Raw genomic sequence first — 26,301 nt, forward strand, 5'->3', positions numbered from 1 at the left:
CCCGGCGGGCGCGCTTCCTTGCGCGTGCTCGCCTGCGGAGAAGGCGGTGGAAAAGAGGGGCGGGGGAGGAAAGCTGAGGGAAGAGAGGGCACCCCCGGGCGCCGGGGTGCATTGTGGGAAGGAGGCGGCAGCGTCCCGGGCGGGCGGGAGGTGCACCAGCGGCGGCGGCGGCGGTAAATCCTCCCGGCCGCTCACAGCACTGTGGAGCCGCGTCCTCAGCCCGGCCTCGGACCGCGGCACCCTTCCTGCCCCTCGCGGCTTCTCTGCCGCCCGCCCCTCCCCCGCGCGCCGGCCCTGCCGAGCCGGCCGGCCGGCCTGGCTCCCCTCCCCGGCCCCGACGGGCGGGCGGACTGCCCTGAGGAGGCGGGGAGGGGCGGGCTGGGCCGGCCGGCGGGCAGGCAACGATGCCGAACTTCTGCGCTGCCCCCAACTGCACGCGGAAGAGCACGCAGTCGGACCTGGCCTTTTTCAGGTTCCCGCGGGATCCGGCCAGGTAAGCGGCGGGCGCCGAGCTGGCAGTCCGGGCCCACCTCCGCGGTGAGCGCTGCCAACCCGCGGCCCCGGGCAGGCTCCGGGGCTGAGAGAGGCGTAGCGGGTACTGCGCATTGCCGTCGACCCCAGCCTCGGACCCAGGTGGGGAGAGGCCCGCGAGCCGTGGGCGGGCGGGCGTCCGGGGGCCTCGGAGCACGTGCGCTGGCGGGGGTTCGGCGCGGAGGGCACCACCCGAAATACGAGGCTGCTGGGTGGCGCGCGGAAGCGGCGTGAGGGGTTTGTCGCCGTGGCTAACTTGCTGTGTGACCTCGGGCAAGTCGCCTTCCTCTTTGGGCTTTAGTTCCCTTAGCTGTCAAAAGAGAGACTAGGACTCTATGGTTGTGGAGACCGCCCACCTTGATCTTAAGTCAAGTCGCAACTACTCTCTCCTTCGGCCTTGTCATTGCGCGGTTCAGGGCTCAATTTCTGGAGCTGATCGTTACTCATTATCTTACTTGGTTATAGTGGAGATAACAGGATACGCGTGAGTGCGTGGGAATTGGTATTGAAACCTCTTCCTTGAGGTAATGTATACGCTCTAACTTAAATTTAGGGAATGATAGCATAGGGACTATATTTGAAAGGCTGAGGATGTTTCGTAGGCCTCTCTGGTTCATTCATTTAAAATCAAGGCCTACTATGTGCCGAGCACTAATGTTAGGTGCTGAGAATCCAGAGGTAAGCGAGACAGTGTCGCTGGCTGCAGGAAGCTCACAGTCTATTATAGCATGCAATTTATTTATTAGTTCAACAAATACTTTTTTGAGGTCCTACTAGGTGCAAGGCATTGTTCTGAGCAGTGGGGTTTACAGATGAACAAACACATCAGAGCCCTTGGCTCTCATGATTATATTCTAGTGGGGAGAAATAGACAAGTAAAAAAATATATATAGTATGTCATGGTGATAAATACTATGGAGAAAAAGAAAGCAAAGTTACAGGGGAGGGGAAAAAGTAGTAGAAGGGGAGGCAGAATTTGCTATTTTAAATAGAGTGATCAGAGAAGGCGTGACTAACAAGATGAATTTGAGCAAAGACCAAAGTAGGTGAGTGGGCCAGCCATGAAGCTATCTTGGGGAAGAGCATTCCAGAAACAGTAAATGCAAAAAGCAGGGCATCCAGGGACTGCTAGTATTGCTTTAGGGAAAGAGGGAGAGGTCAAAGATGAGACCAGAAAGGTGTATGTATGGTAGGAGCAAATTGTATGGGACATTATAGGCCAGGGAAAGCACTATGGCATTTATTCTGAGTGAAATCGGAAATCATTAAAGGTTTTAGAGCAGAGACTTAAACTTTAATGGGATCATTGGCTGCTTGTTAAATAGATTGTAGGGAAGGGAAGTTGAAAGCAGAAAGACCAGTTGGAGGCTATGCAGTAATCCAGATTAGAAGAGGAGAGTGGTAAATTGTTGCATTTGAGATATGATTTGAAGGTGAAGCCAACAGGATTTGCTAATGGTTTGGATGTAAATTGTAGGAGAAAAAGGATGAAAATCAAGGATGACTCCAAGATTTTTAATCTGAGCATTTACTGAGTTAGGGAAGACTGGGAAAAGCAGGTTTTGTGGGGGAATATTAAAAGTTTGGTTTGGGACATGTGAAGTTTTAGAGGCCTAATAAGAATAGATGTCTTTCTTCATACCATATACAAAAATGTACTCAAAATGGCCTATGTTTATTTAGATCAATGGCCTAAATATAAGAGCTAAAACCATTAAACTTTTAGAAGAAAACATAGGGGCAAATCTTTATGACTTTAGATTTGGCAGCACACTCTTAGATATGAGACCAAAAGCATATAATAAAAAAGAGATAAATTGGACCTCATTAAAATTAAACTTTGTGTATCAAAGTACATTACCAAGAAAGGGAAAAGAATGGAAGAAAATATTTGCAAATACTATAATTGATAAGGGTCTAGTATCCAGGATATATAAAGAACTTTTACAATTCAACAACAAAAAGACAGCCCAATTAAAAAATGGACAAAGGACTTGAATATATTTTCTCCAAAGAAGAGATATAGATGGCTAACAAACATATGAAAAGATGTTTAGCATCACTAGTTAGTTATTAGGGAAGTTCAAATAAAAACATATATCAAAACACAATGAGTGGCAATTAGATGTAAAACTACCATATGACCCAGTACTTCAATTCATAGGTATATGTCCAAAAGAATTTCATACTGGTACTCAGAAAACCCAGATGTACACACATGTTCATAGTAGCATTATTCACAATAGTCAAAAGGTGGAAACAACCCATGTCTATCAATGCATGAATAAACAAAATGTAATCAATATATTCAGCCTTAAAAAGGAATGAAGTACCAATACATACTATAACATGGGTGAATCCTGAAAACATGCTAAGTGAAAGAAGGCAGATATAAGAGATCATATATTGTATGATTCCATTTATATGAAATATCCAGAATAAGTACATCCATAGAGACTGAAAACATTGGTGGTTGCCAGGGTCTGGGGGAAAGGGAGAATGGGGAGCAACTAATTAACTGGTACAGGGTTTCCTTTTGAGGTGATGAAAATATTTTGGAACCAGATAGTGGTGGTGATTGCACAACACTGTGAATGTACTAAATGCCACTTTTTTAAAGTGGTTAGTTTTATATTATGTGAATTTCACCTAAAAAAATGTCTTGAATAGGTAGTAGGATATACAAGTCTGAAATCCAGAGACTTCCAGACTGCTGGTTGTAAATACAGGTGTTCTCAGTTTATAGAGGGTATTTAAAGCCATAGTACTGGGTGAGGTTACTTAAGGAGTGAGCAAGATAAGCAGAGTAGGTCTGAGGCATTCCCAGTATTTCAAGTTCAGGGAGATGAAGAGGAACTAGCTCAGGAGAATGAGAAATAGCTGTTGGGTTTCATGGGCACAGTGAAGAGAAGCATCTTAATCTGACCTAGCCTCATCCCAATATTATCTTCCTTTTACCCAAATTTTAGCCCAAGGGTATTATTAGAAGTTTATTTTGGCTGGGTGCAGTGGCTTATACCTGTAATCGAGCACTCTGGAAGGCCAAGGCGGGAGAATCACGTGAGGTCAGGAGTTAGAGACCAACCTGAGCAAGACTCTACTAAAAATAGAAAAGATTAGCCGGTGTGTGGGGGTGTGGTGGCGTGTGCCTGTAGTCCCACGTACTTGGGAGGCTGAGGCAGGAGAATGGCTTGAGCCCAGGAGTTTGAGGTTGCTGTGAGCTAGGCTGACACCATGGCACTCTAGCCTGGGCAACAGAGTAAGACTCTGTCTCAGAGAAAAAAAAGAAAAAAGTTTATTTACTTGCATAATTAGGGCACCCCTAGACAGTTCTGTACCACAGGTCATTTGCATTCATATGTAGTGAATGCTTTTTTCACTATACTCCTTAGGGGAATATAGACTATAGGGGTTTACAGTCTTAAATTTGAAAGGAGTTTTAAGATTTAGTGATATCTCCCTTGAAATGTCAGAATTTTCTCAATAATAGTGGCTTTTTTTTTTTTTTTTTTTGAGACAGAGTCTCACTTTGTTGCCCGGGCTAGAGTGAGTGCCGTGGCGTCAGCCTAGCTCACAGCAACCTCAACCTCAACCTCAAACTCCTGGGCTTAAGCCATCCTACTGCCTCAGCCTCCCGAGTAGCTGGGACTACAGGCATGCGCCACCATGCCCAGCTAATTTTTTCTATATATATTTTTAGGTGTCCAGATAATTTTTATTTCTATTTTTAGTAGAGACGGGGTCTCGCTCAGGCTGGTCTCAAACTCCTGACCTTGAGCAATCCACCCGCCTCGGCCTCCCAGAGGGCTAAGATTATAGGCGTAAGCCACCGCGCCCAGCCAATAATAGTGGCTTTTAACCATCTGGGAGGGAGTCATTGTTCCCTTTGGGAATCTAACTAACATAAGGGCCCTTATCTGAGAAAAACATAGACATACAATTTTGCATTCCACCATAAAGGTGTTTATGGACCCTTTATGGGCCCTGTGCATTCCTGACAGGTGGGCATCTATAAGACACATAGTGTTATAATGGTTCTCTGCTTTGTGAGGGGACACCTGAGGACTCTGGATAACTTTGGGTGTTGTCTCTTCCTTGTATTGAGTGGAAATCTGCCTCCTGTAATTTATGCTCTGGAGGCCCTAGTTTTGTCCTCAGGATCACACTAAGTCTGTGCTTTTTTCTGTGTTAGAACCCTTTGAATATTTCAAGACCAAATCATGAACTTAATTATTTTTTTAAAGATCTTTATTGAGGTATAATTCACATACCATGTATTAGTAATTGACCCACTTAAAGCATACAAATCAAGGGTTTTTGGTATATTACATTATTTTGAAAATTTTGGTAAAACATATAACAAAATTTGCCATTTTAACCATTTTTAAGTGTATAATTCAGTGGCAATAATTACATTTCCAATGTTGTGCAACCATCTCCACTATTTCCAAAACTTTTTCATTATCCTGAACAAAAACTCTAACCATTAAGCAATAACTTCCAATTCCCCTGCTCCTCCGGCCTTTGATAACCTCTAATCCACTTTCAGTCCTTATAAATTTGCCTGTTCTAGGTACCTCATATAAGTGGAATCATAACAGTATTTGCCCTTTTACGTCTGGCATATTTTGCTTAACATAATGTGTTCAGGGTCTTTTTATCCAAACCAAATCTCATGATTTCAAGTTCTTCTGTATTTGACACTTTCCTTTTCACTGTTCTCAGAGTTAGTTATGATAGAGAAATAGTTTCCAAAGGTGTTTATTGAATTAATAACAGTATTTTTAGGTGTTGTTTTTTTTTTTTTTTTTAGGTAAACAGGTTGTAGGGAAGTTGATAAAAGGTGACATTGCCAACATATTCTTCAAAAGTTAACTGATATTATTAACTAACAAAGATAAATATATTTAGTGCTATTAAACAGTACATTTTCCATTCATCAAATTTATACATTCCTTAAACACTTTTAGAAATGGCTGTATAGAAATAATTTAAAATTCAAGAATAATAAAGTACAGAGTGTGGAATTTACATACTATAGTAGTTCTTACTGGTTTAGAAAAAGTGACATTAATGTACTTTTTTTTTTTTTTTTTTATTTAAGTAAAATAATGTAATCAACTCAGCTTAGGGCAGTGGCAGGATTTAAGTAAAAAAAAAAAAAAGCCTAAATCTTGATTGCCCCAGGGTGATGTGCCTAATGCCAAGGCTTGGTGGGAACCTGGGGACAGTTCATAGTGGGCCTCATCCCCAAACCAGGTGAAGATACAGGCTAATGAATTGCTCTGATTAGAGTGAGGTGGGCAATTGAAGCTCTCTTCTTTCTCCTCGGGCAGCTAGTACTAACTCATACAGGAGTTCTTCCGACAATTTAATCAAGGTTAATTGAGAGTTGATGTACTCTACCTTGTAAAATGTAAAACAGTGGTTTTCTGGTACTCAGGAGAGTTCCTGTCTTAGTCCCTTTGGACTGCTGTAACAAAATATCTTAGACTGGGTTTATAAACACCAGAAATTTATCTCTTACAGTTCTGGAGGCTGGGAAATCCAAAATCAAGTCATCAGCAGATTTGGCATCTGGTGAGGGCTTGCTCTCAGCTTCATATTGAATAGATGGTGCCTTGTTGCTGTGTCCTCACATGGTGGAAGTAGCAAACAAGCTCTACTGGGCCTCTTTTATAAGGGCACTAATTCTGTTTATGACGGCTCCACCCTCATGTCCTAATCACCCCCCAGATGTCCCACCTTCCAATACCACTGCATTGGGATTAAGGTTCAACACATGAATTTTGAGGGGACACAAGATATTCAGACCACAGCAGTCCCAAAGACCCTTTCAGGGGGTTCTCAATGTCAAAACTGTTTTCATAACACTCTGATGTTATTTGTCTTTTTCACACTCATTCTCTCAGGAGTGGACAGTGGAGTCTTTTGGGGGCTACATAACAAATGATGGTCTCTTTTCTTTGATAAGTTGTATACTGTGTCTTTTAGAATTTTCTGAATACTATTCTTCAGATTTTGTTTGGTAGACATTTTCTTGGAAATAAATGAAATAAGCCTGCCACTTCAAGGAAAACAACTGATATTTGAGCATTAGAGTGAAAATTAGAATTTTGGAAAATTTGTATGTGCCACCGTGAGCTTAACAGCTCTCTGATACTTAAAGACTTTTCTGATGAAATCACTGACAATATTGATAGATGTGATTTTTTAAATATTATATAATGAAATGCATTAACATTCAGATGGTCTGTATAACTAACCGAACTAATATTTTCCAAATGACCAATTTATGATTTTACAGAAATATACATGGATAAAAGATATATTAGAAATGAAAGACCAATGGATTTTAATGTAACACTGTGAAAAAGCTCATTGGTCTGGTTTCAGCTTCCACATTACAGCTAATCTTTAAGAAACCATTACTTGTGGAGTTTTGGTATAGTATCAAAGAAGAACATCCATAATTATATGGAAAAGGAGGAGTATTTTAATAACCTTTAACTGTATATCATTGTGAAGTTGGATTTTCTTCATATACTTCAACCAAAACAACATATGGCAGTAGATTAAATACTGAAGCAGATGTGAGAATCTAGGTGTCTTCTGTTAACCTAGACATTAAAGAGATTTGCAGAGATGGAAAAGTGTCATTCTTCTCACTAAATGTTGTTTGTTTTTGGAAATACAGTTACTTTCATTAAAATATTATTTATGTTAACATGTAATAGGTTGGTATTTTTAATTGATAAATATTTAACATTTTTTCTCAGTTTTAATTTCTATAATGATAAATATTGGTAGATAAAAGCCACATAAACAAAAGCTCTTTGGGGTCCTCAATAATTTAAGAGTATAAGGGAGTCCTGAGACTATGAAGTTTGGGAATCACTGCTCTGAAGTATAAAGTACTTTCATATCATCTCATTTAATCCTCCAAACAATGCTGTGAGTAGTAATAAAAATAATACTTTTTGTATAGCATATTCTTTGTGCCAGGAACTGTTCTTTTTTATGTGCATTATTTCATATAACCCTTGCCAATAAATTTTGAGGTAGTCCCTGCTTTACAGATGACCAAAGTAGGCACAGAGAAGTTAGCTGACTTGTTCAGGATCCTATAGGAAGGAATGTTTAAAACTCCAGGAATAGGATAGGATAAAATATGTGTTACCCAAAGTTATTTGGCCATGGAACCTTTTAAAAAAGGGGGGGGATAATTCTTTGACCTAGTAGTCTTTGGAATACACTTTTAGAAATGCTGCATTAGGAGGAAACCATTGACAGAACACATTAAAAACAAAACAAAAAAGGAGTGGTCAGTGATGGTCAAATAGTGCTGAACGGGTAGATTAAGATGCAATCAGAAAGTGACCATTGGATTTTATAGGATGGAAGTCGTTAATAATTTTCTTGAGCAGTTTCAGCGAAAAAGGGATAGAGACAAAGTCTCCTTGGAATTGATTAAGGAGACAATGTGAGATAAAGAAGTGGACAGAGTGAAAATGGACTCTTAACAAGTTTTGCTATTTAGAGGATGAGGGTTAAGGGAGTTTTTAAGATGGGAGATACTAGGGCATGTTTATACTGATGGGAATAATATAGTAAGATAAATATAAGATGTTCAGGGGTCATATATAGAGAGGTGGAGAGTCTTAAATACTTGGATTTTTGTGTGTATATACATATGCATACACCTGCCTATATACACATGTGAATCAGGAAAAGTTTCCTTCAAGAAATGACATTTAAGCTAAGATCTGAAGGCTGAGTCAATGTTAACTATGCAAAAAAAAAGGATAAAAAGCTGCAAGAAGAGTATACTAGGCTGAATAAACAATGTGGGGAAAGCCCTAGGACAGAAATGAGCACAGTCCGTTCATAAAACTGAAGTAAGGCATGTGAGGGGACAAAGATAGATTGGAAGAGTGGTACAATGTGAAGAAGGAAAGGTGGACAAGGTCCAGGTTGTGCAGGGTCTTATGAGACATGAGGAGTTGTTCTTCATCTTAAGAGTAATGAGAAGCTGCTAAAAGATCTTGAGCAGAGGAAAGACATTCTCAAATTATTTTTTAAAAATATTTATTGTGCACGATGGAGAAGGGGTTAGCAAAAGCAAAAGACCAGTTTGGAAGAGGTTACAAGTAAACCAGGTGAAAAATAATGGTAACTCGGGTCAGGATGTTAGTGGTGGAGATAAGCAGGTGGATTTGGGGAATCATTCCACTGTGTTAAGGAAAAAGGCCACAGAATCTAGAGTACAGGGAGCAGAACAATAAAGGGAGAGCTGGGAAAGGGGAGGCACTGGTAAAAATTTGAAAGACAGTTATATAAGTATATGTTTATAAGCATAAATAAGTATATATACATGTACATATACACATGCATTCACAAGTATGTAAAAAGACTGTGGTCATACATAATTTTTATAACTTTTTTGATGTAAAAACATATACACAAATCATAAAAATACAGCATGTTGGATTTTCAGAGTGACACTTCCATGAAAATTTCACCCAGATTTTTTTTCAAAATCGCATATTACTAGGATCCCAAACTCCTCTGTGGCCCTCCTAGTCATTATCCCCTCTCCTCAGTGGCAACCATTGTGACTTTACCTTAGATTATTTGGATTTTGGAGGGAACAGGAAGAGTGAGGGGAAGCATTTTTACTGTTCAAAATATGGAACATTACCAGCACGTCAGAAGCCTCTTTTGTACCTACTCCCGGCTGTTACCGCTTCCCAAATGTATGTACTCCTCTGTTACTGTGTTGGATGAGGCTCTAGACCACCCCATATTCAGAGATTCACTAGAAGGACTCACAGGACTCAGGATATAGTTGTATTCATGGGTAAGATTTAATACAGTGTTGGAGTAAGGATACACATCTGGATCATAATAAGGGAAAAAGACGCAGGCATAGTCTAGAGGAATCCATGTGTAGGCTTCTTTATGCTTTCCTTCTCATGAGGGGTCAGGCAGAGCCCACTTTTTCTCAGCAATGAAAATGAAGGAGCCATGTTTTTGCTCAGAGAAGCCCATTAGAGGAGACCCAGTGGCCAAAGTTTTTACTGGGGCCCGGTCACATAGCAGCTGTTGCCTGGCACATACTAAAACTCCAAACTCCCAAAAGGAGGGCAGGTGTTCAGTATAAATCATATTGTTTGCACAAACAGTCTAGGCATAGTTAGGAAAAGTTTTATTTCTGTGTAGTAGGTATTTACCAGCCAAGTTCCCATACACCAGCCCAAGGCCCTTAACAAATAGGCCTGTGAAGGATAGCAATCTCAGGTCAGGTTAACTCTTTTTCTGAAACAATCATCATAGATGAATTTTGCCTATTCTTGAATTTCATCTAAAGGGAATCATGTAGTATGTACTCCTGGCTGCTTCTGCTTAGTGTTAAGTTTGTGAGATCATAGGTAGTTTGTTCATTTCATAGCCAAGTAGTATTTCATCGAATGAATGTACCACAACTTACTCTTTCTACTGTTGGTGGGCAAAGTTGTTTTACCTTCTCCCCAACATTTGGTATTATCTTTTTTACATTGTAGTCATTCTTGAGGGTATGTAATATTTTGTTAATGGTTTTAATTGGTATTTCTTGATGACCAATGAGATTGAACATTTTTTAAATCTGTGTATTGACCATTTTTATGACCTTTTTGTTATAAAGTGCCTGTTCAAGTCACTTACCCATTTGGGTTGTCTGGTTTATTTTTAGTTCTTCATACATAGGATATATGTACTGCAGATATCTTCTTCCATTTTTTGGGTTGTCATTTCATGCTCTTATGGCTTCTGTTAATGAAGAAGAGTTACTCACTTTAAAGTAGCTTAATTTATTCATTTTTCCACTAGAGTTTGTGCTTTCTGTTGCCTTCCTTAAGAGATCTTTGTCTACTCTAAGGTAGTAAAGATAGTCTCCTGTGTTATTTTTTAGAAGCTTTGTTTACCTTTCCTATTTAGATCTGCAATCACTTGGAATTTATTTTTGTGTATAGCATGAACGTAGGGGGTCAAGATGTGTTTTTTATGCAACTATCTCAGCACTGTTTTTTGGAAAAAAAATCCATCTTCACTGCTGTTCAAAGCTACTTTTATGTTAAGTATCCATAGCTCTCTATTTAGTTCCATTGTTCTATCCTTGTACCAATACTACCCTGACTTAATAAGCTTTACAATAAGTCTTAATATCTGTTAGTGTAAGTCTTTCATCTTTTTTTTCCCCTCAATATTATCTTGACTGTTCTTGGTCCTTTGAATTTCTGTATAAAAAGTTTTAGAGTAATCTTGTCATTTGTTTCTCTCTTGCTCTCGTGCTCTCATGAAATTACTGGGATTGTGATTATATTGAATCAGTAAATCAAGTGGGGGTGAGTTGATATCTTTAGAATTTAGTCTGCCAATCCATGAACTTGTCTGTCCCACCATTTATTTAATTCTGCTTTAAAAAAATTATTAGAGGTCTTGCACATCTTTTACTAGATTTATTCTTAAATATTTGATATGGAAAGACAGGTGTAGTTAATTGGGCACTCTGCCTGATGTATAATCTGTTCTTGATTGAATATGAGTTGGTAATGGTATCAGAAAGCTGTTTCAACTTAGTTCAGAGGTAACATGGACAATAGTGTTCTATGTGGAAGGTCTCTGGAGATTTAAGAATTAAAAAAAGAAACTTAGCTGTAGCAGTATGGCAAATTATTTTATAGTGAAACAGTTTTTATACTTAATATTTGGATTTTGAGCATAAATGTTTATAATCATAATGTACAAGTACAAAGCTATTAAAATATGGACATCTTAGGCATCATTACTATGTGCAGTAATATTTTGTTGAATGAAATACTGTATAGTTCAGATATAGTTTTAGTATGGGTTTGAAAACCAACATTTCACCATCATTTTTTATCCTTTGTAGGCCAAGAGCACCATTGTTTTACATTTTTAGAGTGGAGGGAATTTTTATAAAAAATTATTTGTTTTTTAAGGCAGCATCTTGCTATGTTGCCCAGGCTGGCCTCGAACTCCTGAGCTCAAGGGATCCTCCCACCTCAGCCTCACAGTATCTGGGACTATAGGCATGTGCCACTGCGCCTAGCAAAATTTTTTTTTAGGAGACGGGGTCTTGCTGTGTTGCCCAGACTGGTCTTGAACTCCTGGGCTCAAGTGTTCCTCCTGCCTCAGCCTCCCAAGTAGCTGCAAGTAGAGGGAATTGAGTGTCAGGGTATGTGTATGGTGGGGGGCAGAAGACAGTAGTGTTAAAATATAAGAATATATTAGGATGTAATTATAAAATGAATAAGTTTTCAGATTTGTGGTAGTGTTTAACCATTGCAGAACTTTTTATTCTTAGAAACTTGAGGAATGAGAGAAAGATCTAATTGTGACTTTAGCAAATTACTTAATATTTCTGTGCCTTGGTTTCTTCATCTGCATAAAGGGATAATGATAGTATCCACCTTTGGAAAGGACTTAGAACAGTGTCTGGCTCATAATAAGTGCTTGGTAAGCATTATTATTATTATTATTATTATTATTTGTTTTTCTGCAAATATTTAAGCACCAGGAGGCCATAAGCTTTGTCTTGTTTCCTATCTTCAACACTTTCTATGTACTAGATTGTGTAGCCACAATCCCTGCATTCATGGAGCTTGCAATCTAATCTATATGTATCATTGTAGATAATAAATCATGTTCCTAATAAGGCAAACAAATACAGTCTCCATGCTTTCCTAAGAAACTCTAGGTATTTATAGAACATCTGATTTTCTACGATGACAATGTTGTTTGATTTGCTTAAGTTGTAATCCTGAAGGGAATGTTAGGCTGTTGGCCTCATGATTGTGCAACTTTTTGCTTATACTGCTGATGATTGAATCCTTTCTGATGCTAGAATGTTCTGGGAGTTGAAAGCCCCAGGTTTAAGTTCTAGTTTTGCTATTGATTTTACACAGGACTCCAAATAAGTTACTTCTTAACTTTGTCTGTAATTGAAGGGTTTGTACTAAATGATTTCTAAGGTCTCTTCCAACTCTCATCTTGTTATTAATCAAATTCTCCAAATTGTGTTATGTTTTAGGGGAGGGGCACAAGAATCCATTGCTTATAATATATATTTGACTTATAACTGAAGGCTGAAATTTAAATGTTGAGCTGATATTCCATAATTGTATTTTGGTTTTATTTATAGATGCCAGAAGTGGGTGGAGAATTGTAGGCGAGCAGACTTAGAAGATAAAACACCTGATCAACTAAATAAACATTATCGATTATGTGCCAAACACTTTGAGACCTCTATGATCTGTAGAACTGTAAGTAATAGAAGGGCTTGGTTTCTCTCTCTCTTTCTGTCTCACTCTGTCTGGTTGGAAGTGTAAATATTTATTACTGTTGGAAGGTATCCCTGTATCCTGCTACTTTAAGATGAATACACATTTGGAGCCAAATAGCATCTATTTTATTCTTAAAAACCTGATTTTTAAAAAAATCTTTCCCTGCCACCCTCCAACCCCCTGTTCCTGATGCCCCATTCCCCCCAGTTACCTGAGGTTATCACTTTTAAACTTAGTCTTCAGAGAAATTTTAGATGATTATAAAAGTATATATTTATTTAAGGTAAAGTTGGTGTTTTTATTGGAGCAGTTTTCTAGAGCTTTTTTATGAGTGTAATCTTCATCTAGGAATGGAGCTCTTTGTTTTCATGTTTTTGTTCGTACTGTTAGTACCAACCCTTAATTTTTATGTGCTAGATACAACAGGAAACAAATCATACAGGTAATTTCCATCAGTCATTTGCAATTTCAAGTCAAAACCTACTGTTAACTGTGTGAGCTTGGCCAAGTCACTTCCACTCTCTGGGCCCTAGTTTCTAATGAAGAGATTAGAGCAGATAATTCCTGAGGTCTAGGACTTTTAACTCTCTGTGATTCCATTGCTGTGATTTATAAAAGGCACAAGTAGAGCAGATTTGATTGAAATAAAGGAGACTTGAAACACTTTAATAACTGTTAGGAAGACAGTTTTATTAAATAATATATTCCTGTTTAGGTATAAATAATGTATCGTCACAGATATTGAGATAGACATAAACTTGATTTGAAGGTACACTATATATTGTTATGCAGCAATTTATTTTGATATTTTTTTCAGATACATTTTGCAGAGGCATCAGAAAACTAAAGAATGATTGGGTTATTTTATTTCTCAAAATTAATTGAAGCAGATACTTGTGAAGTCATTGGGAGGTGAGCCAATTCCGGTTCAACAGTTTAATCACGAATATTTGAGGGATATTTTTGCCTTGCTTTGTTAAGAGGGTAGTAATGAGCAACCAAAATAAGAGGTCTCATATATTTAAAAGGCAAACTACTTTTATGTTCTTGACATTAAGTAAAAATATCCCAAATTATTATTTTAAATACATAAGCCTTATACATTTTTGCATTTTTACTTCAGTAATAAATGTGATCTCTTAATTAGATAATTCCAACCAGATTAATATGAGAAATTTAAAATAGAGTTCATTCTTATATTCTTGTTTAATCAGAGAATAGAACAGAAAGATGAGCTAGGTTTGCTTTTTTAATTTCCAAACAATTCTTCAATCTTGAATAAATCCAAATATGAGAAAATGTTGTTTCTATACATGTAGAAGAAAATGTTGCTATTAAAACTGGATTATCTGAGATCTATATCCAAATGTTTGAGAGTTTTGGCTTCATTAGTTGGCATTTAAGATCTTATCAGTAAACATTCATGACTAGTTCAACCAAAGCCAAATATTAATATTTTATTATTTTGATGCTAGAGTAAGATTGTTACTGTATGCTCAAACCTTAATTCAGCAGTTAGAGATTAAATCTTGATACTGAGATACTTGATATCATGCATATGAATTGGATATAGCCTTTTTTGGCATGTGTACTTATAAATAAATATTTATAAAATATTCCCATAGTTTTCATTTATATATTCTGCTTTCTGGTGTGTAATATCTTTGCTTTATTTGCAAACAGCAAATTAATTCGATTTGAATTTTTAAAATTTATTAATGTTTTATCCCTCCCCTCCTTTTTTAATAATTGGTAAGATATCAAGAGTTGACTGTGTATGTGTGTGTTTTCTTATTTTTGAGATGTTTGCTCAGTGGGAAAGATGGGAAGCTTTGGATATAATAGTTTTTGTTCCCTTCAGTGATTGCGTCCCTAATCAGTCCCTGATTCAAACTCCCTAGTAGACCCAGGATCAGTAGCCTAGCACTAGAAGCTAAGTGTCATTAGTAAATCTGTGTTTCTTCTTTGTTTTCTATGATGCATGGGATTGAACTAGAAAATATTGACTCTGAATAGAAATTCTTCCTAAATGTGTTTAGCACCCTTTGGATAAAACCCAAGATAGTGTGTTCCATTTACATACATGTTTTCCCTTCATATCTTCCCAACCTCCCTTCTCTGGGTGAAAAAACTTAGGAGTTATTTTGTTTGGCATATTCTTTGAACATGCTTTACTACTTTGAAACAATCACTACTAAGAAAGCTTGTTTAAATGAAGTACGTTTTGTCTTAAAGGCACTGTTCTTTGGACTAGATAGAGGGAATGGAATAGCAGTTATTTATCTGTTACTCTCCCTCTTAATAAACTTCTTGTCTCTACCCAGCCTCATCAGGGCTGGCTGTGGAAGACTGTTACCATCTAAGTATGCATCCAGCTTTTAGCCAGGTTGGATTAGGTTAATAGGAAGTAGGATAGAGAATGATCATCCTTCAATGATAAGATTATATAGAAGGAAATTTAGAGATACCTAGTTTAGCATTTGCAAACATGTGATTATGTATATCACTTGTGATGTGAGGTATGATTTCAAGTGACAGTTGAACCAATTTTTGTTTTAGAAATTTCATAACGTGTTAAACACATAACTAGCCCATCAAATCATTATTCTAACCATTTTTATTAAGACAGTGTTTACTAAAAAAGTGAGTAGATTGTGTAAAGTACAGATGGTGATATAACTGAAATGGCAAATATAATCATTAGTATGTGAATAAATTCATTCTGAGAAATGTTGATTTAGGTCAATACCTGAATTTTATTCAGAAAAGGAAACTGGGGTCCAAAAAGGGAAAGTAATTTAGCCTGAGTCTCTTAGTGAGTCACTGGTAGACTTTGGACTAGTTCCTAGATCTCCTGGGTCCAAGTCCAATATTATTTTCACTGTGCCTTGATGCTTTTCAGTAATATTAGCAAAAGTAGAGTGAACAGAAGGTGAAGAAGGGAAGCATTACTATACAACATACTACAGGGCGGATTATTTGGGAGACTTGTGTCCCCTGTAGATTAGGTAGGCTCATGGAAGGCAGAATAGATAAAATAGTTAGGAGGCTGAATTAGAAATAGATATGCAAAATGCAAGTACATTTTCTTTTTTATGCCTACCATCCGTTCAATTCCTTAATTTATAATAGATTGCCAGAAGGGAAGATGCAATACATTGTTAAAGACCATCTCTGAATTAACACATTTTTCTTTTTCAGAGTCCTTATAGGACAGTTCTTCGAGATAATGCAATACCAACAATATTTGATCTTACCAGTCATTTGAACAATCCACACAGTAGACACAGAAAACGAATAAAAGAATTGGTATGTCTGTGTGCCTTCAGCCTCCTCCTCCATAATACTAGGAAATCAAATATAGATGCATTTATGTTAAAATTAATTCAAGTTACTCTCTATTTCAGAGGTAGTAAGCATAATGGGAAATGAATGTTACAATTATTATTAAAGTACCCTGGATGTAAGATGATTAGTTTGTTTCAGTATTTAAATTGGAAAATCTCACTCAAATTGATAGCTAGTTGACTTGGCCAGAATGTGTTAATTACAGGCCACCAGCTCCTTTTGTTCCTGGGGAAGAAAAAAATTAAGATGCCTTCTTTTCTGTGGTAAGGAAAATGGAACTGAGGTGTTTTCAGAATTCAGCACAAAGGAGTAAAGAAAGGGAAACTGTAAAAATCGAGGCATGGACAATTTTAAAGATGAAGATTTTTTCACTATTAAATACTGACAGGCTTAGAAAAAGCTCTTAAATCTGTATAAGGCATAATTTATACATGTTTTTATATTCCTTTGATATCCTTCAGTTCTGAAGATTGAAACCTACCTGTTTTATTTTTTTTTTTTTTGACCTTAGGTAAACAAAATTAAATTACTCAGACTCCTCAGTCCATGGCTTTCTGTCATCATTGCCACTAGCAAGGCCCTTATTTTGCTTGATTACTTTTTCTGCTTTGTCTATAGTTATCATTCTTGTTCCTCCCCTACCTGTTGGTATCCGTGCTATTGTATCTAATGTATGTCATATCAATCCACTTACTTTGTGCTGTTTAAAGATAACATTTATTTAATTTTCCTTATTCTCATCTATGTTTACCTTTCATATTTGATCTTTGATCCATTTGGAGTTTCTGTGTATGGTGTCTAGTAGGGATCTAACTTAATTTTTCTCGTTACAGAGAACCAGTTCTCCCAATATAGTCTGTTAATTAATTTGTGCTTTATTCCACTAGTATAAAATGCCATCTCTGTCATATACCAAGTTTACATATATGCAAGGCTGTTTCTGAGAGCTTTGTTCCATTCCACTGGCTTATTTGCATCTGTACCACACTGTTTTATTCCCATGGCTTTGTAATATATTTTACTTTCAGATAGGGTGATTGTTTAACTCTTCTTTTTCAGAACTGTCTTAGCTATATGTGGAGCTTTATTCCTCCATATAAATTTGAAAATCCTTTGTCAAGTTCTCTTAGAAATTCTGTTGGAATTTTCATTATAATTGTTTTGAATCGACATCTTTACCATGTTGATTAGTCCCATCCATGAATAGAAAAAAAACCAATAAATTAGTTGTCAGGTAATAGCAATCACTAACAAAACTAAATACCAGTTGTTTAAAAAGACTATTAAAATACCTTTAGGAGCACAGAAAATCAAATATTTCAAAATGTTTTGGGGTTTTTGTTGCAGTTCTTTAAAAGAACGTGTGTATTCTTCCTTAGAGTACTTCCTAAATATTATAGTTCTTGTCAGTATAGATTATATATTCTGGTTGAAATTTTTGAATAATTTTTTAAATTCTAATAGTCTATTGAATTTTCTGTGCAATTGATTGTATCGTCTACAAATAAGGAGAAGTTTGTCTCTTCTTCCAATTCTTATTTTAATTTTTTCTATTGCCTGCTTTATTGTTTAGTCAAGATCCCTAGTACTGTGATCAACAGTTCCAGTAACAGTTGGCACACTTGCCTCGTTTCACTAAGTATGATGTTTACTGTTGGTATTGTTAAATCGTTTTTTATCAAGTTAAGGAAATTCCATTCTAGTCTTATATTCAAGGTTTTTATCATAACCTATTAAACTTATCAAATGCTTTCATTGCATCTGTTAAGTAGAAAAGTTCACAATTATAAAAAATTCTTTAATGCAGTGAATGACATTAATAAATTTTCTGAAGTTGAACCACCTTTAAATTCCTGTGATGAACCCTAATCAATTGCAGTATATCTATTTGCTTTTATATACTATTGGATTCAAGTAATCAATATTTTATTTAGGATTTTCCATTTACAAAATGATTAGCTTACGATTTTCTTTTCATGTATTTTCCTAATTCATTTATGATATCAAAGTTCTGTTAGCCTTATAAAATGAGTTGGATACCTTTCCTTTTTTTTTTTCTTAATTTTTCTAGAAAAACTTGATTGGGGGATTGGGTCCAGGACCTCCTTCAGATACCAGAATTCACAGATACTCAATATAAAATGATACATTTGTATATACTCATGTACATCCTTTCATATACTTTAAAACATCTCTAGATTAATTATAATACCTGATGTAGTGTAAATACTGTGTAAATAGTTATTACACTACATTGTTTAGGGAATAATGACAAGGAAAAAAGTCTGCACATGTTCAGTATAGACACAACCATCCATTTTTTTCCCCCCTGAATATTTTTGACCCACAGTTGGTTGAGTCCACTGCTACAGAGGGCCACTTGTAATATGTTCCAGGGGTGAGGAGCTCAACCACTTCCTGCCCTGTAGCTATCATTTCCTTGTCTTTTACCCCTCAGGGAACCTCAGATACCTCATAGTAGGCACATTATTCCAGATCTGCCAACCTTATAATTTGCAGCCCACAGTATAAGGAGGGAATGTTCGAGGTTGACAGGCCTGCTGATTGATGTTACCAGCACCCCATGTCCAGTGCTGCCCAGCGGGTACCCTGCTGTCTTCAGCTGTGACTGGCACTGCTGCTTTCCTGCCACAGAGCAATAATGAGATGGGTCATGATTTAAGCATTTAGTAGAGGATTGGAGGGAGACTAAAGGACACAGCTGGAAAGTATTTCCTCAGTCTAACCTGTCTGTGCCACTTGGCCTACTGTGTTCTGTATTCATTTCTCTTTCATGCTGGCACTCTGTCACCTTTTGCTTCCCAGGGATTACTTACCACTTTTATGTGTTAGGTTCCAAGATTCAGCAACCTCTCCCTTTTGTGGCATCTCCAGTGTTAAATTAGGAAGGGGGATGATTTGTGTCCTCTTGAATTTGCCCCCAAGTGCCATGGTGTACATTCATGCCTTTTACCAGCCAGTAAACAATTGTAACCCAAAGTTATGAAGATTTAGATAGAAAGTAAGTTAAATGATGTATTCTCTTTTTGCTCTAGGACTTTATTATAAGCCTGGAGTCATTAGCAAATTATTGTTCTGGTTTTCCCATCATCTGTCTGTTTGAAGAATGTATTCCATACAAAGAATTTATGCTCTTGAAAGAATTAAATTTGTCTCCAAATAGGCTTTTTTATTTGTGAGTCTAAGGTGATATACTAGAAGTCAGTTTTCTTAAGGATGGTTTGTTTTTTTCTTGTCATTTAGAGTGAAGATGAAATCAGGACACTGAAACAGAAAAAAAGTAAGTGATAGTGTTAATGACTCAACTTCTGAATGCCTTTTAAAAACGCCTTGACCTGGTAAGGACAAATGAATATGTTTTACGTCAAAAACTTACCTTGAGAATGGATGGAAGTGTGTGCTCAGCTTTGTCCTATGGTCCGGAATTGTATGTGGGAGTAAACACTTAGTTCCGCTTGTCTTTATTCAGTGCTTTGTGCCACATGCTTTGCCATGTGCAGGCCTCACAGAGTTGACTCCTTCTCCCTACTCAGTGCTCTCAGTGTGGTAAGGGTGTCAGGCACACAGACAGGGTGTCCCAGTGTAGGGAAGGAAGGGCAACGGTAAGGACAGGCACTGTATCTCTGTCCACCCAATTTGTGGTGCATCATAAGTTCTTGGTAAATGTTTAAGGAATAAATGCTGTGGGGGCACTTAGTGACATTGTGTCATTGAGGGTAGTGATCACAGCCTTTCTTCTACAAGTGCTGATACCTGAGCTATGTCACCAAAGGATTTTTATTCTTGTCAGATATTACTGTTACTCCTCTTCCTGTGTTTCTTTCACCTATTGCTGCTATTATTACTAACATGACCTTTTTATTAAGTACTTGTGCCAAGTCATTATTCTAAGTGTTTTGCTAATATTCATTTAATTCTCACAGTATCCCTGAGATAAGTACTATTATTTTCCTCCTTTATGGATGGAGACATGGACTCAGGCAGAGAAAGGAGGGAAAGGTATTCTATACAGAAATACAGTGGCATGAAACAGGGTACTAGGTTTGGGGACCTACACACATTTTGGTGTTGTTAGAGTTTCTGATAACCCTTGATGGTTAGAAAGTGAACCTAGAGGGGACTACGGGGGCCAGAACTTGCAGTGTTGTGTGGGCTGTTGGCAAGAGGGAACCATTGAGGGGTTTGTAAGTAGGTGATAACATGGACCTGATTCCATGTTATATAGAGCACTGTTGAGTTAGAAAAGGTAACACTGGAGGCAGGGAGGCCAGTTAGGCTGTCAGGAGACCAATTAAAAGTTGAAAGGCCTTGAGATAAGGCAATGGCAGGGAGAGTGGGGAAAAGGGAATAGATTCAAGGAATTCAGGAAACTTGTATACCTATGACTTGCATATGGAAAGATGCCAGAAGGAGAGGGACTGACTTTTCACTTTATACTATTTGCTCTTTAGTGAGCATCTTTTTGGAAAAAAAAAATACAAACAAAAGAATTAGTACTTGTTGATCGCAAGTACAGAAGTAGTAGAGGAGAGAGGGGAGGAGGGAGGAAGCCAAGTAGGCAAGTGTCCAGGATAACTTCTTTCTGGCTTAGGAACCTACCTATTATAGAACCACTGAGGAGGGGCAAGAGGAAGATGTTGCCCTCACTTACTGAACCCTGGTGAAGCTCTGAAGGGCCTGGGATGCTTGGAAGCATGGCTTACAGAGGCTCCAGTCAGACTAGATTTCCCTTTGTACCTGGACAGCCTGCTTCTTTCTTTCACCTTAGCACTTTTGCTGGAATATTTCCTGCCAACTGAAGTGCCACCCCCGCCTTGTCTTCCTTCCTTATCCTTGTCTTTATTGAATGCAGCTTCTTTGTTCTGAATTTTTTCTATTCCCCTGCCCCCTCCCTCCCCCCCTACAATACCGTACAACTCTTAGTGACCCTGTCATAGTCTTATGTTCTAAGAACTACATTCTAACTGTGATTCCTCAGATTTGAATTCTTTTCCTGGGGCTGCCACTGACTTTGTATGACTGTGGGCAGGACACGTAACCCGCAGAGCCTCAATTTTCCCATCCAAATATGAAAAGATTAGGCTAAGATTTCTGGTATTCTAATATTAGCCCTGAGAATCACATTAATCTACGTAATACCATATTGGTTTGTGTAGTCGTCTTATCTTCTCAATAAAAGTATGGCTTAATGGTTTGATAGAAACAGCATCAGCATGGACCTTGGAGCTAGACAAGCATGGATTTGAATTTCACTTCTATCCTTCTAACTGTATCTGCGATATTGGGCAAGTTGTTTAGTGCCCCCATTTGTCAAATGGGGTTGACATCACCTGCCTGCAGAAAGAGTAATGTGATGCATATAAATACAGTAATATATATAATAGTAAATATTAGTTCTCTCTCCCTTTTTCTGGAGGTATGGACTGTCTGTCATTACTCTGTATAATATGTTAAGCGCCTTAAGTTTATAAAAAATCGTTCCTATCTTATAACAGCATTTACATCTAGGATTAAAATATATCTGTTTACCTTGTTTGTCTCTCCCACTAGAATGTGTCGTATTTTAACCTTTGTATCTAAGTCTGTGGTCCAGTAGATGCCCTGTGAATGTTGAATGAATGAGTTTGTGGATTTTAAGTGTTTACCAATCAAAGATGTAATTTTTTTGTTTTGTATAGTTTGTCATGAGCCTGTTTGTAAAATAATTCCTTGTTTTCCAGTTGATGAAACTTCTGAACAAGAACAAAAACATAAAGAAACCAACAACAGCAATGCTCAGAACCCCAGTGCGGAAGAAGGGGGTGAAGAACAGGATGAGGACATTTTACCTCTAACCCTTGAAGAGAAGGAAAACAAAGAATACCTAAAATCTCTATTTGAAATCTTGATTCTTATGGGAAAGCAAAACATACCTCTGGATGGACATGAGGCTGACGAAATCCCAGAAGGTCTTTTTACTCCTGATAACTTTCAAGCACTGCTGGAGTGCCGGATAAATTCTGGTGAAGAGGTCCTGAGAAAGCGCTTTGAGACAACAGCGGTTAACACATTGTTTTGTTCAAAAATACAGCAGAGACAGATGCTAGAGATCTGTGAGAGCTGTATTCGGGAAGAAACTCTCAGGGAAGTGAGAGACTCACACTTCTTTTCCCTTATCACTGACGAAGTAGTGGACATAGCAGGGGAAGAGCACCTACCCGTACTGGTGAGGTTCGTTGACGAATCGCATAACCTGAGAGAGGAGTTTGTGGGCTTTCTGCCCTATGAAGCTGATGCAGAAATTTTGGCTGTGAAATTTCACACTACAATAACTGAGAAGTGGGGGCTAAATATGGAGTATTGTCGTGGACAGGCTTATATTGTGTCCAGTGGATTTTCTTCCAAAATGAAAGTTGTTGCTTCTAGACTTTTAGAGAAATATCCCCAAGCTATCTACACACTTTGCTCTTCCTGTGCCTTAAATATGTGGTTGGCAAAATCAGTGCCTGTTACGGGAGTATCTGTTGCATTGGGAACAATTGAGGAAGTTTGTTCTTTTTTCCATCGATCACCACAACTGCTTTTAGAACTTGACAATGTAATTTCTGTTCTTTTTCAGAACAGTGAAGAAAGGGGTAAAGAACTGAAGGAAATTTGCCATTCTCAGTGGACAGGAAGGCATGATGCTTTTGAAATTTTAGTGGACCTCCTGCAAGCACTTGTTTTATGTTTAGATGGTATAAATAGTGACACAACTATTAGATGGAATAACTGTATAGCTGGCCGAGCATTTGTCCTCTGTAGTGCAGTAACAGATTTTGATTTCATTGTTACTATCGTTGTTCTTAAAAATGTCCTCTCTTTTACAAGGGCCTTTGGGAAAAATCTCCAGGGGCAAACCTCTGATGTCTTCTTTGCAGCCAGTAGCTTGACTGCAGTATTGCATTCACTAAATGAAGTGATGGAAAATATTGAAGTTTATCATGAGTTTTGGTTTGAGGAAGCCACAAATTTGGCTGCCAAACTCGATATTCAGATGAAACTCCCTGGGAAATTCCGCAGAGCTCAGCATAGTAACTTGGAACCTCAGCTAACCTCTGAGAGTTATTATAAAGAAACCTTAAGTGTTCCAACAGTGGAGCACATTATTCAGGAACTTAAAGATATATTCTCAGAACAGCACCTCAAAGCTCTTAAATGTTTATCTCTGGTACCCTCAGTCATGGGTCAACTCAAATTCAATACGTCAGAGGAACACCATGCTGACATGTACAGAAGTGATTTACCCAATCCTGACACACTCTCAGCTGAACTTCACTGTTGGAGAATCAAATGGAAACACAGAGGGAAAGATATTGAGCTTCCATCCACCATTTATGAGGCCCTCCACCTGCCTGACATCAAGTTTTTTCCTAATGTGTATGCATTGCTGAAGGTCCTATGTATTCTTCCTGTGATGAAGGTTGAGAATGAGCGCTATGAAAATGGACGAAAGCGTCTCAAAGCATACTTGAGGAACACTTTGACAGACCAAAGGTCTAGTAACTTGGCTTTGCTTAACATAAATTTTGATATAAAACATGATCTGGATTTAATGGTAGACACATATATCAAACTCTATACAACTAAATCAGAGCTTCCTACAGATAATTGAGAAACCATTGAAAATACCTAAGAGACTTTTAAAATAGGCTTTCTCTTGTATTTGATATTTGAAAGAAGAGCCCTAATGTGTATGTTGGCCACTTAATCAGTGATTATCTTTGCCTACAGGCCTCCATTGAATAGTTTAGCCTTTTATAATCTACCTGTTTGAATGGCCCCTGTTTGAACTCTCATGCTTGGAGACCTATCTGTTGTTCCAGAAGATAGCATTGAAAGTGCTTTGTGATCTCTGCCAATGGCACTATGGAGTTGTTTTAGTTAAGTCATTTTAGACATAACATTTACTATCACGGTAGATCCATGTCAGGTATTGAGTTATCAATTCTTTGAAGAAATACATTTTGAGGAGGTGTGGGAGGAAAGAATACATTTTATAAAATGTTACAATGAAGCCTGTGATTGACTTTTGACTAGTAGAAGTTTTAAATACATTATTAAAAAATCTATAATGGACAGTAAAAGAAATTATCAGAGAGAGAAGCTTGTGAGCTCACCAAACAAGGATTTCATTGTAGATTTTCTCTTTATCAAATGAACTTAAAGGAACAAGTGATAATTAAAGTTTGAATGGAAGAGCCTGCCATTGTTGTTCCACATCTGGTTGTTGCTGTTTACATTCCTTTGTTGAGCCTACATCTTCTTAAGCCTTTTAGCAGGTGTATGTTGAACGTTTCTGTTTCATGGTTAGGACAAAACCAGGCCATGGATACTGACAACTGACTTGTCTTTTTCCATGGCTTTATCTACTGCCTCGTCTTGATTTATAAGCAAAACCTGGAAAAGCTACAAAAATAAGTGTTTTGTGGTTTATCTAGAAATAATATGGAAAATATTGCTGTTATTTTTGGTGAAGAAAATAAATTTTGTATAGTTTATTTCAATCTAAATAAAATGTGAATTTTGTTTAAAGTTCAGGTACATTATTTTTAGTGTGGTCAAAACATTCTGTGGTACATTCTCTTCAAAAATATTTGATAATCAGCTTCACAGTTGTATGCAGTTTACTACTTGGGGTATAGAAAAAGACATTTAATTAAGAAATGACTAAATGTAAGGTTTACCTAGCTGATTTTTTTTTAATATTATATACTGTATGGGCCCTGATGTAAATTGTCAGGGTTTGTGTTTGTTTCTGGCTAAAATGTAAATGAATGAATTTAATTGCAGAGTTATCATTGAATTATTTTACATTGGGGTAAGTTAATGTTGAAAGCAGAATGGGGTGCATTTGCTGAAGTGTAGAGTCTTCCTGATGCCCACAGTACGTTTCCCTATTGAGGGCAAGCCCAGCACATGTGTCAAATCAGGGCACATTACCCATGCAAGTTATAAAAAAGGTAGCATGAGAGTTTATCTTATAGCCAGAGCCCTAAGAGATGCCTGTGTCCTTGGCAGAAAGAACTAATTGATCAAATTCCTGATGGCAGGATAACAGTGAAGGAGACACAGCTGGTGTTTCAGTACCTTCATCCAGTTCTTCTTTTGATCAAAGGAAGTTACTTGGCCAGCCTAGATCCTGAGGATGAGGATACAGACTCCTTAGTGGGAGAAGCTGCAAGATATGGCCCTATTTTCAGTCTACCACAATAATGTATCCAATAACATTCATGAAACAATCTTTAAGCTTTTAAGGTATGCATCATTTGTTTTTATAATCTATGTGTATTCTCTAATTTGAGATTTTATTGAAAGCTTAAAAACCCTAATTTATTAAAAGGCATTTTCACAAACTATGATCTTTGATGACAGATTGAGTTAATGGTAGTCTCACAGATAAAAACAGATTGTCTTTTGCAAGATTAGGTAGTTAGAAAATGGTAGGTGTAGTGACTATTCCACAAATATGAGTTGAATGTTTACCGTGTGCCAGGCTTCTTGGCTAAGTGCTGACAATATCGGATGTACTTTCTGACTTGCAGAGTTTACAGCCCAGAGTTGGCCCACAGAACTATAATTGTACTTTTATAACTACACACACAAACTTAATAGACTTCACTACATCAGATTTATTGAAATTAAAGGAGAGGAAAATAACAGAGTATCCATGGAAGCCTTGTACACTTTAAAAAAAAATAAATTCTGTGTCATATCAGTTTGCAAAAAGTACTAGGAAATAGATTCCAGATTTAGAATATCTAATTAGAGGAATTTCTGCTCTTGACATATCTACTCAATTTTGGGAAAAAGTTACATAGTTGAAGCCTAATATGGGATATGTTACCTGTAAAATAAATGGGGACAAATGCTTTATTAGTAATATTATGTAATTTTTAAGCCAGGTGCAGTTGCTCACGCCTGTAATCCCAGCTACTCGGGAGGCTGAGGAGGGAGAATTACATGAGCCCAGGAGTTTGAGACCAGCCTATGCAACAAAGTAAGACCCTGTCTCTAAATAAATAAAATTAGCTGA

The 26,301-nt window shown here is 37.6% G+C and overlaps 2 protein-coding genes across 2 annotated transcripts; both read left to right on the forward strand.

Annotated features, from left to right (window-relative positions):
* The first annotated feature begins 342 nt into the window (after positions 1 to 342).
* THAP12 (THAP domain containing 12) lies at positions 343 to 21,994 on the forward strand. Its single transcript, XM_045557320.1, has 5 exons — positions 343 to 493; positions 12,737 to 12,857; positions 16,080 to 16,187; positions 19,491 to 19,585; positions 21,968 to 21,994. The coding sequence occupies exons 1-4, from the start codon at positions 405 to 407 to the stop codon at positions 19,533 to 19,535; spliced, it is 363 nt and encodes a 120-aa protein (XP_045413276.1). The 5' UTR covers positions 343 to 404; the 3' UTR covers positions 19,536 to 19,585; positions 21,968 to 21,994.
* On the forward strand, positions 20,168 to 24,800 carry LOC123642319 (52 kDa repressor of the inhibitor of the protein kinase-like). The gene has a single exon (XM_045557319.1). It carries the CDS (start codon positions 21,862 to 21,864, stop codon positions 23,878 to 23,880), a length of 2,019 nt encoding a protein of 672 aa, XP_045413275.1. The 5' UTR covers positions 20,168 to 21,861; the 3' UTR covers positions 23,881 to 24,800.
* The last annotated feature ends 1,501 nt before the right edge of the window (positions 24,801 to 26,301 follow it).

The sequence above is a fragment of the Lemur catta genome, chromosome 7, assembly GCF_020740605.2.
Source record: "Lemur catta isolate mLemCat1 chromosome 7, mLemCat1.pri, whole genome shotgun sequence".
Taxonomy (NCBI): domain Eukaryota; kingdom Metazoa; phylum Chordata; class Mammalia; order Primates; family Lemuridae; genus Lemur; species Lemur catta.

Excerpts from the sequence above, each read along its gene's own strand:
- THAP12 (XM_045557320.1), top strand. The coding sequence starts at position 405 with ATGCCGAACTTCTGCGCTGCCCCCAACTGCACGCGGAAGAGCACGCAG. Across the intron at positions 494-12,736 it reads TTCCCGCGGGATCCGGCCAG|ATGCCAGAAGTGGGTGGAGA; the intron begins GTAAGCGGCGGG and ends TTTTATTTATAG. Across the intron at positions 16,188-19,490 it reads GAAAACGAATAAAAGAATTG|AGTGAAGATGAAATCAGGAC; the intron begins GTATGTCTGTGT and ends CTTGTCATTTAG.
- LOC123642319 (XM_045557319.1), top strand. The coding sequence starts at position 21,862 with ATGAATGAGTTTGTGGATTTTAAGTGTTTACCAATCAAAGATGTAATT.